At 42.3% G+C, this 16,638-nt stretch overlaps 1 protein-coding gene across 1 annotated transcript in view; it reads left to right on the top strand.

The window, feature by feature from the left end:
- The first annotated feature begins 5,995 nt into the window (after nt 1-5,995).
- Nucleotides 5,996-16,638, top strand: part of LOC138865664 (uncharacterized) — a 12,425-nt gene continuing 1,782 nt past the window's right edge. Inside the window, exon 1 of the mRNA XM_070136749.1 lies at nt 5,996-16,638. This exon is cut by the window's right edge and continues 700 nt beyond it. Coding sequence (XP_069992850.1) covers nt 10,449-11,966 — 1,518 coding nt within the window. The 5' untranslated portion in view covers nt 5,996-10,448 and the 3' untranslated portion in view covers nt 11,967-16,638.

Genomic DNA, 16,638 nt, shown 5'->3' with positions numbered 1-16,638 from the left:
TTTATTCAAGAAATATACCAGTCTTATACAATGTTTAAAAAAAAATTCATGGTTTTCCAAGTATTTCGTGTTATTAAATTTGCCATTCCATCACAATTGATAGACAGTAGACAATATTCCCCATGTGCCTGTGAAGCTGTTCTTCTAGAAGGAAATCAGTTTTGAGGTTGACTCTTCTCTCAAGCAAGTTATGACAATCTGAAGACAAAAACTGTGAATGAGCATTTGAGTAACTAAGTCATAATGATTATTATGACAAGGCCAATGATTGTCACCGTATAGACGACACATTGTTGTTATTTTGGGAGTTTTTGAACACTTAAGTCTTTATTGTAGAGTAATGGAACTTACATAAATCATATTATAAATGGGGTCTTCATTGTCACTTTCTCTCACTAAAATGGAAAAAAGGAAATGTTATATTCATTTTGGTTACTTATATGTATGAATAGGTTTGATATTGATTTTGCTGTTACTATTGTTTATTATTATTATTAATTATTGATTATTTATCATTATACTTATTAGTAGTAAGGTGACTATAATGATTATGATTATTATTGTTATGTTATTTATCATGATTATTGTTATTATTTTTGTTTTTATTATTATTATTAGTATTGATTACAACCATTACCATGACTATTACTGTTGTTATTACAACCATTACTATTGCTATTACTGTTATTATAATTGCTTTCTTGTAATGGTGTTCATTTTTATGATTATGATTATTATTTTCAAGTTTTTATTATCATTCTTATAAATTTATAGCAAATGGGAAAAAGTAATGTTCATTATTTCAGAACTGGCACTTATCCAGTGATATACTGCAACATGAAATCACTCTCCGCTGCAGCTTTGCTTTGTTGATTTAATATATACAGAGGTCTCCACAAATGCACAGTTACCAAGGATACATTTACTAGGCCTACATGACTTAAAATGTTTACGTTATTATTACTATTAATTATTATTAGTATTATTATTATCATTATCATTATCATTATCATTATTAATGTCACTTATTACTGTATTAGCTTTATTATTGATGTTGTTATTATTATTATTATTATGATGATGATGATGATGATGATGAACATAAATATTGTAATGTTATCAACAGTAATTTTAATGTAAGTTCAGGTATTTGTTTTAAAATGGAAGGAATAGGGTAAACTTCAAAGTTCAGGAAGGCCTATGGTTTGTGTTGATGGCTATGCATGTGGAGCCAATAGTTAAATTTGAAAACAAATAAACAAGAAATTAGAAAAGTAATTATGCCAAAAAAGAAAAAAAAATAAAAAAAAATGAAATGATGTAAAAAGATGTATGAAAGATAAAATTGACCAAATTTTTAATTTTTTAGAAATAATTTTTTCTTTTGTTGATTTATTGAAATCCGTTTGTTTTTATTTGATTCTCTGTTTCTCCTTTTTGTTTATTGCTGTTCCTTTTTTTTTTTTTTTTTTTTTTTTTTTTTTTTTTTTTTTTTTTTTTTTTTTTTTACTACATCCTTAAAGGAATGACATGAAGGTACTTTACTGGAGCTTTTCAAAACTTGCAAGTAAGAATCCCAATATTGCACTTACAAAATTCCTTGCAAAAGGAGTATATAACCCACTCAGCTCCCAAACCCCTACTTAAGAAATTATAGTAAAATCCTATAAACCTCAAAAAGAACGTGATGGAAGAAATATATGGCTATTACATAGATCTAATGCTGGTTGTAGCAGATCAAAGAACGGAAGCAGCAGCCAGGCTGGTGGAATGCAAGTGTGATTACATTAAAGAAAACTTATATATATATACATTAGAAAAAGGAAAAAAAAAGTATACATGATAAATTATACTTTTTTCATATAAAACTGTTATTACCACTTTGTGCTAAAATAATCCACTTCATGTATTGCAAAATGAAATTGTAATTTTAAGTTGGCTTTATTCCTTGTGTCATGAATTTCTCTGTTTACTAATAAATATAGTGTTATTATTTATTATATGTAAATTTAAGGGAGAAATATTAATATTTTAATAAACAAGCATATACATATATGTATATGAATGTGTACATGTGTGAGGTTTTCCCTTAAATCATAGATATATTTATCAGATTCTTTATAAATTTTTTTTGTCACATTTGAATTTATACATAGGCTTAACAAATGATATTTAACTTTATTAGTTTTTCTTGATAGTAAATTACTGATACTGGAGCATCTCCCTATAACCTATTGTATCATTAAGTGCAACATTGTTTTTATAAATAATTGAGTGTGCACGTATTAATATGGCAGTCATGTACTTCCTTCAGAACCTCAACTTTTCTTTTTATGATGTCAAATCCTAGAAGTTGCACTGGAAGACTTAATGCAGCTTTTTGCAAATAAGTTTAGTCACAACTAGTCAGGTTGTAGTGAGCAGCAAACTGGGAACTTTTTAAGTGAATACCCTTGTTAATAAGTATAGAAACAAAGAAAAAAATATATATAAATAAAAAGAAAAAAAACAAGAAGAAGTGAAAGTAAAAAATAATGGTATATTTAATTTATGTACTTTTTAAATTGGTTATATATATATATTTTTTGTTACTGTTCTTTAGTTTGACAAGTTGCTTTAATGCATAGGCCACTACTCATTATTGTGTATGATTAGGATGTGTATGATTTGTTAGTTATCATATTGGTTTTTCATTGTTCGTTTTACGACAAATTTTTGTTGAACCTTCAAAAATAAGATTAGGAGAATGGAGAATTCATAGAATGCTCTTTGCAGTCCTTATCTCTATTAAATTTTATGCAGCAGACTGTACTCTCAATATACTTTGTGATTATGAAAAAATAAGTCAAAGTTCCTGAGAATCTGCAGGTATGTTGTTTATAAAGTTCTACTTGAATTCAATTTCTCTGTTGTTCATCATCAAATGGTATTATCACAGGTAGCAGGATTTTTTTATGACACGAAGAATTGTTTTTCTTTTTTTATTGGTTGTCTAGAGGAAATGCAAAATGGATAGCATTTATTTTTTTTTAATGTCCTAATTGGTGATTCATGGCCAATATGTTAGCAAAGCAAGTGATACTCATAAAACCAAGCAAAAAATTGCAATGCTGATGTTCCTTGGCTGGCATTTGGTGCAAATGTTTTTTCTGCTATGGAGGGTTGGCAACTTTTGTATATTTGTATATAGGAAAACTGTTGCTATGTTTTCTTGTCAATATGAAAGTCACAAAGTTTGAGGTATATTTCTAGTAGAAAATTTATTGTAAATATTTTATGCAGATATGCATTGTCTCATTGTCATGAAACGATTGGTATAAAATAAAGGTGTTAATACCAGCATTTCCCTTTTTCTTCCTGAAATTTCCTTGATAAGCACTTTTTATTTTTTGCCCCCCCCCCCCCCAAATCCCTTGCCCGTTGTTGTCGTGGGGGGGGGGGGCATAGGAGACGCAGACGGAGACCCATAGTAGGGATCTGAAAGGATGACTGTGCCAGTCTTGAACGGCCTGAGGGAACTATGGGCACGATATTCCCGTTTTGTTGTTTAGCCCTTACCCCTCAAGGAGACCCTGAGGGGTAGACTTCATTTCCCCAACATAGCCAAGGCTTCTCATGGCCAGTAATGAAGTAATATCCATATTAGAGGCACTGAGGCTTGCCTCTTCATCAAATAGCCCCCCCCCAATCCCTTGCCTGTTGTTGTCGTGGGGGGGCTTAGGAGACGAAGACAGACCCAATACAAGGATCTCCCCTGCCTAGGGCCTCAGCCCTCGACTCAACTAATTTTGCATGGTCTTTTCCCTCTCCAGCTTTTGTTTCCGTCTCTTCTCCATCCCCTCCCCCCCAATCCCTTGCCCGTTGTTGTCGTGGGGGGGCTTAGGAGACGAAGACTGAGACCCAGTACAGGGATCTCCCCTGCCTAGGGCCTTAGCCCTTGACTCAACTAATTTTGCATGGTCTTTTTTCTCTCCAGCTTTTGTTTCCGTCTCTTCTCCATCCCCTTATGCTGTCTACTTCCTAAGGTGTGAGAGCCGTGCTGAGAGGATGAAAGGCTGACCTAGTGCCAGTCCTGAACGGCCTGCGGGAACTATGGGCACAGTACTCCTGACTAATCTAGCCCTTACCATCAGTAGCGAAAGGAGGTGGACCGAATAGGCCTATTTACATAATCCAGGTTCCCCATGACCAGTAATGAGAATGTAATCCCTTTATTAGAGGCTATGAGGCTAGCCCCTTTATCAAATAGCCCCAACCCAGGCTCTCCTTTGACCACGGCTCCGAACACTGAAACTACTGCCCACTCCTCAATGCATACTAGTGCATTACCCACCCAAGCAGAGAATCAATCTCCAGAAGACATTCCTACCCACCCAACTAACTCTAATTCAACTCTACCCCTGCAACCTTCATCAAACAACCAATCCTCCCTTATTACTACCTTGCAACCTTATTCTCCATCATTCCGTAATACTCCCTCTTCCACACGTCCCCGACTATCCACCACCACCAACCCTACAGATATCTTAAATACTCTGTTTAGCCCAGCTAAATGGGACCGATTTTTCGTGATCCCTGCTACAGCTCCTTACTCAGGCAACACTCTTCTCTTTCAACAATGCCTCCAAAAACAAGTAGGTAGAGTCCCTTTCTATACCAGACGCGATCGCTCCCGTCTGGTAACAGTCAGATCAGAAACTGAATCTATAGCACTGTCAAATTTAACTGATCATTCTGGCAACCCCATTCCTGCAGAACCTCATCCAACCCTTAATACCTGTACCGGAACTGTCTCTCTCTCCCCAGCAAACTGCACAGTCGATACCAAAGATTGGTCAGACTGTGGAGAAGACTTATTAGGATGCCTCAAAGACCAAGATGTGAAATCAGTACATTGCTACACCATTCCTCCTAAAGGTCAACGAAAGAATCCGACCAATATTGCCAAAATTACCTTCTGTACACATGACCTTCCCTTACGTATCTACATTGGTGGACAATCCCTCCCTGTTCGACCATACCAACCCCCTCCACGTCAATGTCAAAACTGTTGGCGCTTTGGACATCCTGCCAAACATTGCCGTTCCACACACCGATGCCCCATATGTGCCCAACCTGGTCATAATCGATCAAACTGCTCAGCACAAACACGAACATGTGTTAACTGCGGCGGCCCCCATAATGTATTTTATAGAGGCTGTCCCACTTACAAATTTGAATCTGAGGTAGCAACTCTCAGATACAAAAATGGTCTCACTTTACGTGAAGCCAGACAGGAAGCACGTCGACAAGGTTTCTCTCATACTCCATATTCTAGCAACATCGTTCGCTCAGCCCTTCCCCCTCCACCCAAAAATGTCCCCATTTCCACTTCTACATTCTACATCCCTCAGACCAATTCCTTTGCCACTCTAAACCCAGACACCCCAGTCTCAACCACAGCTCCTATCTCAACTACAGCCCCAACACCAACCCCTCTCCCTCCCCGCACTACCCGAAGTAGACAGACTAAACGTTCTAACCCTTCTTCCCCTACAACACAATCACCTCCACCTACCTATACCTTTGTTCCTGAGACACCAGTCTCCTCTTCCCCCCCTCATAAGAAAACCTTTATTCCACAAAACTCTCCAACCAATTCCATTGCAGAAACAATTACCTTCTCACAAAACTCTCCAACAAACTCCACTGCAGAAACAATGGATGACATTCAAAGCTATATGCTTGAGACAAAATCCCAAAACTCATGCTCCTTCCACACTTGAAGTGGTTGCCGATATTCATACCCCTCCTACTAATATTCCCCCTACACCCCTTCCTCCTACTCCCTCCCAACACAACCTAACCCCCTCAATCCCAACCACCACTGATATCCATCCTCCCAATACCCATCCTCCTGATATGCATCCCCCTCTTACTCACAACACCCCTACACCCCTTCCTCCTAATCCCTCCCAAGACAACACATCGCTTTCAACTCCAACTATCCATCCTTCTGATATTCATCCTCCTAACACTAATAATCCCCACACATCTACTCCCTCCCAACACAACCCACCCCCTTCAACCCCAACTATAGGCACATTCTCCCTCCCTCCATCCCCTCTATCCTTTGCACTCCCTCCAGGATACACACGAGAATCACTCATGGCACAACAATGCCCTTCTCCAGACTTCCTACCTTCTAATATCCCTCCTTTACACCCCCTAGCTCCTTCCCCTTCAAATTCCCCAACACGTAAATGTGTTATCATTCATAAATCAACTAGGATATAGCTCTCCTACATTGGAATATTCGCGGTTTCCGCTCTCATAGATCAGACCTACGTCATATCCTTGCTTCTTATAATCCATCTGTTATCTGGCTCCAAGAGACTTTCCTCACACACCCTCCTATTCCAATTCCTAATTACCATTTTATCTCTTCCCCACACTCCCTTTATGTCTCGTCTATACTTATCCATCATAAAACACCTTATGTCATACCTCCCATACAAACCTCTGTCCCGTGCACAGCTATTCGCATCTTTCTTCGCCGCTGGATCACAGTGATTTCAGTCTACTCCCCATCCCATCCCATTGACTTTACTGCCTTTGAGACTCTAATTTCCCAACTCCAACCACCTTTCCTCATAGTTGGTGATTTCAGCTGCCGCCACACTCTGTGGGGTGACTCTACCACCAACTCCTGAGGCCGATCTCTAGAACGCTTCCTCTTCACAAATCAACCGCCTCTCCCTACAGTTGGCGGCGCAGGCCCGCAGCCAACACGACCAGCGACAGGGCCTTCCATCCGTCCGGCAGGAGCGGGAGCCTGGCGGGCGCTCGGGGGGGACCGCCCGCCCGCCAACCTAATTATTCTTAATTCAGATCGCCCCACACACTTTGACATGCGCACACAATCCTTTTCATGCCTTGACCTCTCTCTATGCTCTCCTACTTTACATCTAGATTTCCATTGGTCACTTCTAGACCACTTCCCCTATATTGACCATTTCCCAATACTCCTTTCTCCTACTTCATATGTACCACTTCCTAATCCTCCACGCTGGTGCTTTGATAGAGCTGACTGGCATACTTTCACTTCACTCTCTACTATACCTATCCCTCCACCCCCCTTACTGTCCATTTCAGATATGCTACATTGTTTTACAACAACGATCCTAAGAGCTGCCTATACAGCCATTCCTCGAACTTCAAGACCCTATACTTCTAAATGTGTTCCATGGTGGAATTCTGATTGCTCCAAAGCGCTCCGCTTAAAACGAGCAGCCTGGAACAGCTATCGCTACAAACGAGGCACCCCTCACCAGCTATCAGCCCTTATTTCCTTTAAAAGAGCATCTGCCCATCTTCTCCGTACAATTAAAAACAGCAAAACAAATAGCTGGCAAAATTATGTTTCCTCAATTACACCTTCTACATCTATTTCAGCTGTTTGGCGACGGATCCATAAACTATCAGGCAAACATCCCCCCCATCCTGCACCCGTCCTCCATATTCGAGATATTCTCATCTCTGAGCCTGTAGAAGTAGCTAATGAACTGGGCAACTATTTCAGCCAGGTCACTAGTGGCTCTCACCTTTCCCCACACTTTTCTTCCATTAAAACCATCAAGGAACGCACCCCTATTACCTTCACCCTATGCTCTGATGAGACCTATAATGCTCCTTTTTCTTCTTCTGAACTCAACGCTGCATTACAGTCGTGCCGCAACACTCATGAAGGCCCTGATGGTATTCACTATTGTATGCTCCGACACCTCCCATCTTCCTCTCTATCCTTCCTTTTAACTATTTTCAACCACATATGGACGTCAGGAAATTTTCCTTCTCATTGGCGAGATGCTCTCATCCTACCTTTCTTAAAACCCAATAAATCAGGTACCCTACCCCAAGATTACCGCCCCATAGCTCTAACTAGCTGCTTGTGCAAACTACTAGAACGAATGGTTAACTTCTGTTTAATGTGGTACCTAGAATTTCATAATCTTTCCCCTTCCCAGTTGGTTTCCGACGTGCCCGAAGTACAGCAGACCCACTTGCCCATTTTGAGACATACATTACATCGGCATTTGCACGCCATGAATCTGTATTAGCCATTTTCTTTGATCTAGAAAAAGCATATGACACCAAATGGCGATACCATATCCTCCAACAATTGTCCTCCCTAGGTTTACGTGGAAACATGGGTGTTTTCATTAAATCCTTCCTTTCTAAACGTACTTTCCAGGTCAAGATTGCCTCTTCCACGTCATCATCCTTTCCTCAATTCGAAGGCGTCCCACAAGGAAGTGTGCTTAGTACCACTTTATTCCTTCTTGCTGTAAATGACATAGTCTCAGTCCTACCACCAGGAGCCAGAGCATCACTACATGTTGATGACTTAACCATCTATGCATCTGGCACATCCATACCAGATCTCTGTCAATTCCTTCAGTCTGCAATAACATCAGTAACTTCTTGGGCCACCAACCATGGCTTTCGCTTCTCTACCTCTAAATCTTTCCCCATCCTTTTCTCTCGCTTATGTACGGTCCCCAAACCCCCACTCTTCTTATATAATGCTCCACTCCAATACCGGTCTTCTGGCAAATTCCTAGGCGTTATATTTGATTCCAAATTGTCCTGGCGAGACCATATCTTGTATATCAAAGAAAAAGCTCAACGTCGCCTCCGAATCTTACAAACGCTTTCACATATCTCCTGGGGCTCAGATCGCAAAACTCTCCTCCATCTTCATGTTACTTTGATTCTCTCCACTCTAGATTATGGATGCCATATCTACTCCTCTGCCTCAACCTCTCTTCTTGCTCACCTTGATACAGTCCACCACAGTGGTCTCCGCTTAGCCCTAGGCGCCTTCCGCTCCTCTCCAGTTGAGAGCCTATATACTGAATCAGGCATGCCGTCCCTCTCTCGACGTCGAGCCCTTCTCTCTCTCCGATGCTATGCTCGATTTCACCAATTTTCCCTTATCAAACTAACTATTCCACAATCCTTACTTCATACCTTTACCTCTTCTCCACGTTTACCAACTCCTCTCCCCGTACGCATGGATACCCTCCTCTCCCATTCCCCCTTCCCTCATCTCCGACCTCTCCCACTGTCTGTCCATTCCATTCCTCCATGGCTTATACCTAACCCCTGTATTTGCTCCTCAGTTTTCCCTGACCCACTAAAATAAGATATTCCCCCCTCTATCCTTCTCGCTCATTTCCTTGACCATGTCTCCATTCATTCCTCCAGCATTCATGTTTACACTGACGGTTCCAAATCCATCTCAGGAGCTGGATTCGCAGTAACATTCCCAAATTGCACTTTCAAATACACCCTCCCTCCTGAATCTAGTGTCCTTACTACAGAACTATATGCACTCCTTTTTGCCTTAAGACGCATATATTCATCCACCTCTTCCTCTTTTACTATTTTTACTGACTCCCGTAATTCTTTAACCCTCATAAAGTCAATGCACTCGACCAATCCCCTTGTCTGTAAGATCCAGAACTGGTTGTTCTATCTATCCACACGTCACAAATCTGTCAGATTTTGCTGGGTACCCAGCCATGTTGGAATCCCTGGCAATGAACAGGCAGATACACTTGCACGATATGCCGCAATGTCCACATCACCTCAACAACGCTTCTCACATATTCCAGCTACAGATTACTACCCCCACTTTAAGACTTTCTTGTATACCCGATGGCAATCTTTTGGGTCAAGACTCCACAACAATAAATTACATACCGTAAAACCATTAATCTCCTCTTGGTCAGCACCATTTCACAAAAACAGACGTTGGGAGACTGCCCTCGCACGATTACCTATTGGCCACACTCGCCTAACACATGCCTATCTGATGTCACGCTCAGACCCGCCCCTATGTCCTTTATGTAACATCCCTCTTTCAGTCCCACACATTCTCTTGTCCTGTCCACGCTTTAATACAGCACGTACCTCTGCTTTTCCACACCTATCCTCCCTTCACCGACCTCCCAACATATCAGACATCCTTACAGAATCTCACAGCTTCTGCCTCGACAACCTGTTCTCCTTCCTCAGACACATAAATATCCTTCACTTGATCTAACTCCCTTACCTAAACCACCATAATCTTTTCCCTCATCCTCAACCTCTCAACACTATTCTAGATAGTTGACACATAACAACTGTCACCTGACATCCCTCTTTACTATACTTTCCTATAGTGCTATATGACTTTAGATGTCTAGCACATTTATCTTAACCATTAACCATCCTCCATCCCCTTCTACTATCTACTTCCTAAGGTGTGAGAGCCGTGCTGAGAGGATGAAAGGCTGACCTAGTGCCAGTCCTGAACGGCCTGTGGGAACTATGGGCATGGTACTCCCGACAAATCTAGCCCTTACCTTCAGTAGCGAAAGGAGGTGGACCGTTTAGGCCTTCTTATATAATCCAGGTTCCCCATGACCAGTAATGAAAATGTAATCCCTTTATTAGAGGCTATGAGGCTAGCCCCTTTATCAAATAGCCCCAACCCAGGCTCTCCTTTGACCACGGCTCCGAACACTGAAACTACTACCCACTCCTCAATGCCTACTAGTGCATTACCCACCCAAGCAGAAAATCAATCTCCAGAAGACATTTCTATCCACCCAACTTCCTCAAATTCAACTCCACCCCTGCAACCTTCATCAAACAACCAATCCCCCCTTATTACTACCTTACAACCTTATTCTCCATCATTCCGTAATACTCCCTCAAACACACGTCCCCGACTATCCACCACCACCAACCCTACAGATATCTTAAATACTCTGTTTAGCCCAGCTATATGGGGCCGATTTTTCGTGATCCCTGCTACAGCTCCTTACTCAGGCAACACTCTTCTCTTTCAACAATGCCTCCAAAAACAAGTAGGCAGAGGCCCTTTCTATACCAGACGCGATCGCTCCCGTCTGGTAACAGTCAGATCAGAAACTGAATCTATAGCACTATCAAATTTAACTGATCATTCTGGCAACCCCATTCCTGCAGAACCTCATCCAACCCTTAATACATGTACCGGAACTGTCTCTCTCTCCCCAGCAAACTGCCCAGTCGATACCAAAGATTGGTCAGACTGTGGAGAAGACTTACTAGGATGCCTCAAAGACCAAGATGTGAAATCAGTACATTGCTACACCATTCCTCCTGAAGGTCAACGAAAGAATCTGACCAATATTGCCAAAATTACCTTCTGTACACATGACCTTCCCTTACGTATCTACATTGGTGGACAATCCCTCCCTGTTCGACCATACCAACCCCCTCCCCGTCTATGTCAAAACTGTTGGCGCTTTGGACATCCTGCCAAACATTGCCGTTCCACAGACCGATGCACCATATGTGCCCAACCTGGTCATAATCGATCAAACTGCTCAGCACAAACACGAACATGTGCTAACTGCGGCGGCCCCCATAATGTATTTTATAGAGGCTGTTCCACTTACAAGTTTGAATCTGAGGTAGCAACTCTCAGATACAAAAATGGTCTCACTTTACGTGAAGCCAGACAGGAAGCACGTCGACAAGGTTTCTCTCATACTCCATACTCTAGTAACATCATTCGCTTAGCCCCTCCCTCTCCCCCCCAAGATGTCCCCATTTCCACTTCTACATTCTACATCCCTCAGACCAATTCTTTTGCCACTCTAAATCCAGACACCCCAGTCTCAACCACAGCTCCAATCTCAACTACAGCCCCAACACCATCCCCTCTCCCTCCCCGTACTACCCGCAGTAGACAGACTAAACGTTCTAACCCTTCTTCCCCTACCGCTCACTCACCTCCACCTACCTATACCTTTATTCCTGAGACACCAGTCTCCTCTCCCCCCCCCCCTCATAAGAAAACTTTTTCCCACAAAACTCTCCAACCAACTCCACTGCAGAAACTATGGATGGCATTCAAAGCTATATGCTTGAGACACAAGACCCCATAACACTTGGAGTGATTGCCGATATTCATACCCCTCCTACTAATATTCCCCCTACACCCCCTCATAAGAAAACCTTTGTCCCACAACTCTCCAACCAACTCCACTGCAGAAACTATGGATGACATTCAAAGCTATATGCTTGAGACACAAGATCCCATAACTCATGCTCCTTCCACACTTGAAGTGATTGCCGATATTCATACCCCTCCTACTAATATTCCCCCTACACCCCTTCCTCCTACTCCCTCTCAACAAAACCTAACCCACTCAATTCCGTCCACCACCGATATCCTTCCTCCCGATACCCATCCTCCTGATATTTATCCCCCTCTTACTCATTGCACCCCTACATCCCTTCCCCCAGATTCCCCAATACGTACCGATGCTTTCATTCATAAAATAACTAAGATATTGCTCTCCTACACTGGAATATTCGCGGTTTCCGTTTTCACAGACCAGACCTACGTCATATCCTTGCTTCTTATAATCCATCTGTTATCTGGCTCCAAGAGACTTTCCTCACACATCCTCCTATTCCAATTTCCAATTACCATTTTATCTCTTCTCCACCCTCCCTTTATGTCTCGTCTATACTTATCCATCATAAAACACCTTATGTCACACCTCCCATACAAACTACTGTCCCGTGCACAGTTATTCGCATCTTTCTTTGCCGCTGGCTCACAGTGATTTCAGTCTACTTCTCCCTATCCCATCCCATTGACTTTGTTGCCTTTGAAACTCTAATTTCCCTACTCCAACCACCTTCTCTCGTAGTTGGTGATTTCAACTGCCGCCACACTCTGTGGGGTGACTCTACCACCAACTCCCGAGGCCGATCTCTAGAATGCTTCCTCTCCACAAATAACCTAATTATTCTTAATTCAGATCGCCCCACACACTTTGACATGCACATGCAATCCTTTTCATGCCTTGACCTCTCTCTATGCTCCCCTACTCCACTTCCCAGTACTCCTTTCTCCTACTTCATATGTACCACTTCCTAATCCTCCACGCTGGTACTTTGATAGAGCTGAATTGCGTACTTTCACTTCAGCTCTCTACTATACCTATCTCTTACCGTCCATTTCAGATATGCTATAATGTTTTACAACCACGATCCTAAGAACTGCCTATACAGCCATTCCTCGAACTTCAAGACCTTATACCTCTAAATGTGTTCCATGGTGGAATTCAGACTGCACCGAAGCGCTTCGCTTAAAACGAGCAGCCTGGAACAGCTATCGCTACAAACGAGGCACCCCTCACCAGCTATCAGCCCTTATTTCCTTTAAAAGAGCCTGTCGAAGTAGCTAATGAACTGGGCAACTATTTCAGCCAGGTCACTAGTGGCTCTCACCTTTCCCCACACTTTTCTTCCATTAAAGCCATTAAGGAACGCACCCCTATCACCTTCACCCTATCTCCTGATAAGTCCTATAATGCTCCTTTCTCCTCTTCTGAAGTAAACGCTGCATTACAATCGTGTCGCAACACTCACGAAGGTCTTGATGGTATTCACTATCGTATGCTCCAACACCTCCCATCTTTCTCTCTATCATTCCTTTTAACTATTTTCAACCACATATGGATGTCAGGAAATTTTCCTTCTCATTGCGAGAAGCTCTTATCCTACTTGTCTTAAATCCCAATAAATCAGGTATCCTACCCCAAGATTACCGCCCCATTGCTTTAATTAGCTGCTTGTGCAAACTACTAGAACGAAGGGTTAACTTAATGTGGTATCTTGAATCTCGTAATCTTTCTCCTTCCAAGTTTGGTTTCCGACGTGCCCGAAGTACAACAGACCCTCTTGCTCATTTTGAGACATATATAACATCTGCATTTGCACGCCATGAATCCGTATTAGCCATATTCTTTGATCTAGAAAAAGCATATGATATCACATGGCGACATCATATCCTCCAACAATTATCCTCCCTAGGTTTACGTGGAAACATGGGCGTTTTCATTAAATCTTTCCTTTCTAAACGTAAATTCCAGGTCTAAATTGCCTCTTCCATGTCATCATCCTTTCCTCAATTCGAAGGCGTCCCACAAGGAAGTGTGCTTTGTACCACTTTATTCCTTCTTGCTGTAAATGACATAGTTTCAGTCCTACCACCAGGAGCCTGGGCATCACTATATGTTGATTACTTGACCATCTATGCATCTGGCACATCCATACTAGATCTCTTTCAATTCCTTCAATCTGCAATAACATCAGTAACTTCTTGGGCCACTAACCATGGCTTTCTCTTCTCTACCTCCAAATCTTTCCCCATCCTTTTCTCTCGCTCACGTGTGGAATTCATGGTGAACAGATTGCAACAGGAAACTGAATCTGGCATGCCATCCCTCTCTCGACGTCGAGCCCTTCTCTCTCTCCGATGCTATGCTCGATTTCACCAATTTTCCCTTATCAAACTAACTATTCCACAATCCTTGCTTCTTACCTTTACCTCTTCTCCACGTTTACCTACTTCTTTCCCCGTATGCATGGATACCTTCCCCTCCCATTCCTCCTTTCCTCACCTCCGACCTCTCCCACTTTCTGTCCATTCCATTCCTCCATGACTTATACCTAACCCCTGTATTTGCTCCTCAGTTTCCCCTGACCCACCAAAATCAGATATTCCCCCTTTATCCTTCTTACTCCTTTCCTTGACCATGTCTCCATTCATTCCTCCAGCATTCATATTTACACTGACGGTTCCAAATCCACACCCTCCCTCCTGAATCTAGTGTCCTTACTACAGAACTGTATGCACACCTCATAAAGTCTATGCACTCGACCAATCCCCTTGTCTGTAAAATCAAGAACTGGTTGTCCTATCTATCCACACATTATAAATCTATCAGATTTTGCTGGGCGCCCAGCCATGTCGGAATCCCTAGCAATGAACAGGCAGATACTATTGCACGCTTCTCACATATTCCAGCTACGGATTATTACCCCCACTTTAAAACCTTCTTGTATACCTGATGGCAATCTTTTTGGTCAAACCTCCACAATCATAAATTACATACTGTGAAACCACCAATCTCCTCTTGGTCAGCTCCATTTCTCAGGAACAGACGTTGGGAGACGGCCCTCGCACGCTTACGTATTGGCCACACCTGCCTAACACACTCCTATCTAATGTCACGCTCTGACCCGCCCCTATGTCCTCTATGTAATGTCCTTTCAGTTCCACACATTCTCTTGGCCTGTCCACGCTTTAATGCAGCACGTACCTCTGCTTTTCCACACCTATCCTACCTTCACCGACCTCCCAACATATTAGACATCCTTACAGAATCCCACAGCTTCTGCCTTGACAACCTGTTCTCCTTCCTCAGACGCATAAATATCCTTCACTTGATCTGATTCCTGTACCTAAACCACCATAACCCTTTCACTCATCAACCCCTTACCCATCTTACTCTAGATAGTTGAAGCATAGCACCTATCACCTGACATCACCCTTTACTATACCTTCCTATAGTGCTATATGACCTTAGATGTCTAGCACATTTACTTTGCTCTTAACCATTAACCATTCCCATGGCCAGTAATGAAGTAATACCCAGGCTTTCCTTTGACCACGACTCTGAACACTGCAACTACTAATCAATCCTCAATACTTACTAGTGCATTATCCACCCAAGTCGAGATTCTCCCAATTTCCAGAACTTCACCTCTACCCCCACAACCTTCTTCATCAATCACCTCATATTCCCTTATTACTATCCTACAGCCTAATTTTCCATCTCTCTGTAATACTACCCCCCTCGACAATACTTCCTCTTCCACACGACCCTGTCCATCTGCCACCCACAACTCTACAAATATCTTGAATACTCTAGCCCAACCAAATGGTACCGATTTTTCGTGACCCCCCCCCCTACAGCTCCTTACTCCTTACTCTCCTCTATCAACAATGTCTCCAAGAACAAATGGGCAGAGACCCCTTCCGTGCCCGACCTGATCGTTCCCGTCTCGTTACACATCTAACTCTTAATACTTGTACTGGAGCTGTGTCTATCTCCCCAGTAAGCTGCCCTATGGATATCGATTGGTCCTACTCCCTCCCAACACAACCTATCCCCCTCAACTCCGTCTACTACCGATATCCATCCTCCTCCTACTCCCCCCTAGCACAACCTATCCCCCTCGACTCCGTCTATTACCGATATCCATCCTCCTCCTACTCATATTCCCCCTACACCACTTCCTGCTACTCCCTCCCAACACAACCCATCCCCCTCAACTCCAACTACACGTACATTCTCCCCCCCCCCTCCATCCCCTCTATCACTTCCACTTCCTCCTGGACACACACGTGAGTTCCTTATGTAATGCCCTTACCTAGTCCCATCATAGTCCATCCACACATCAACTCCTTTACCCATCTTTAACCTTTCAAGATTACTCTAGATCAGTGTTGTCCAAACACTGTACCTTCTTGTACTTTTACGTACCCAGCCCCTCTATCGTTCACCATGGCTAAACAAACTTTTATTTAGGAAAATGCAAATAATATGAAAAGACCACTGCAGGAATGTTGGTCAATAAATTCGAATTTAATACACGAATAAAAAAGATGATTAAAAAAAAAAAAAAAAAAAAAAATTACACATTATGAGATGTGAGGCATGTGTGTTTCTTGTTTGTTCATGTACCCCTATGATC

This window comes from Penaeus vannamei, chromosome 22 (genome assembly GCF_042767895.1).
Source record: "Penaeus vannamei isolate JL-2024 chromosome 22, ASM4276789v1, whole genome shotgun sequence".
Classification (NCBI taxonomy): Eukaryota; Metazoa; Arthropoda; class Malacostraca; order Decapoda; family Penaeidae; genus Penaeus; species Penaeus vannamei.
This window is presented reverse-complemented; position numbering and strand designations above follow the sequence as displayed.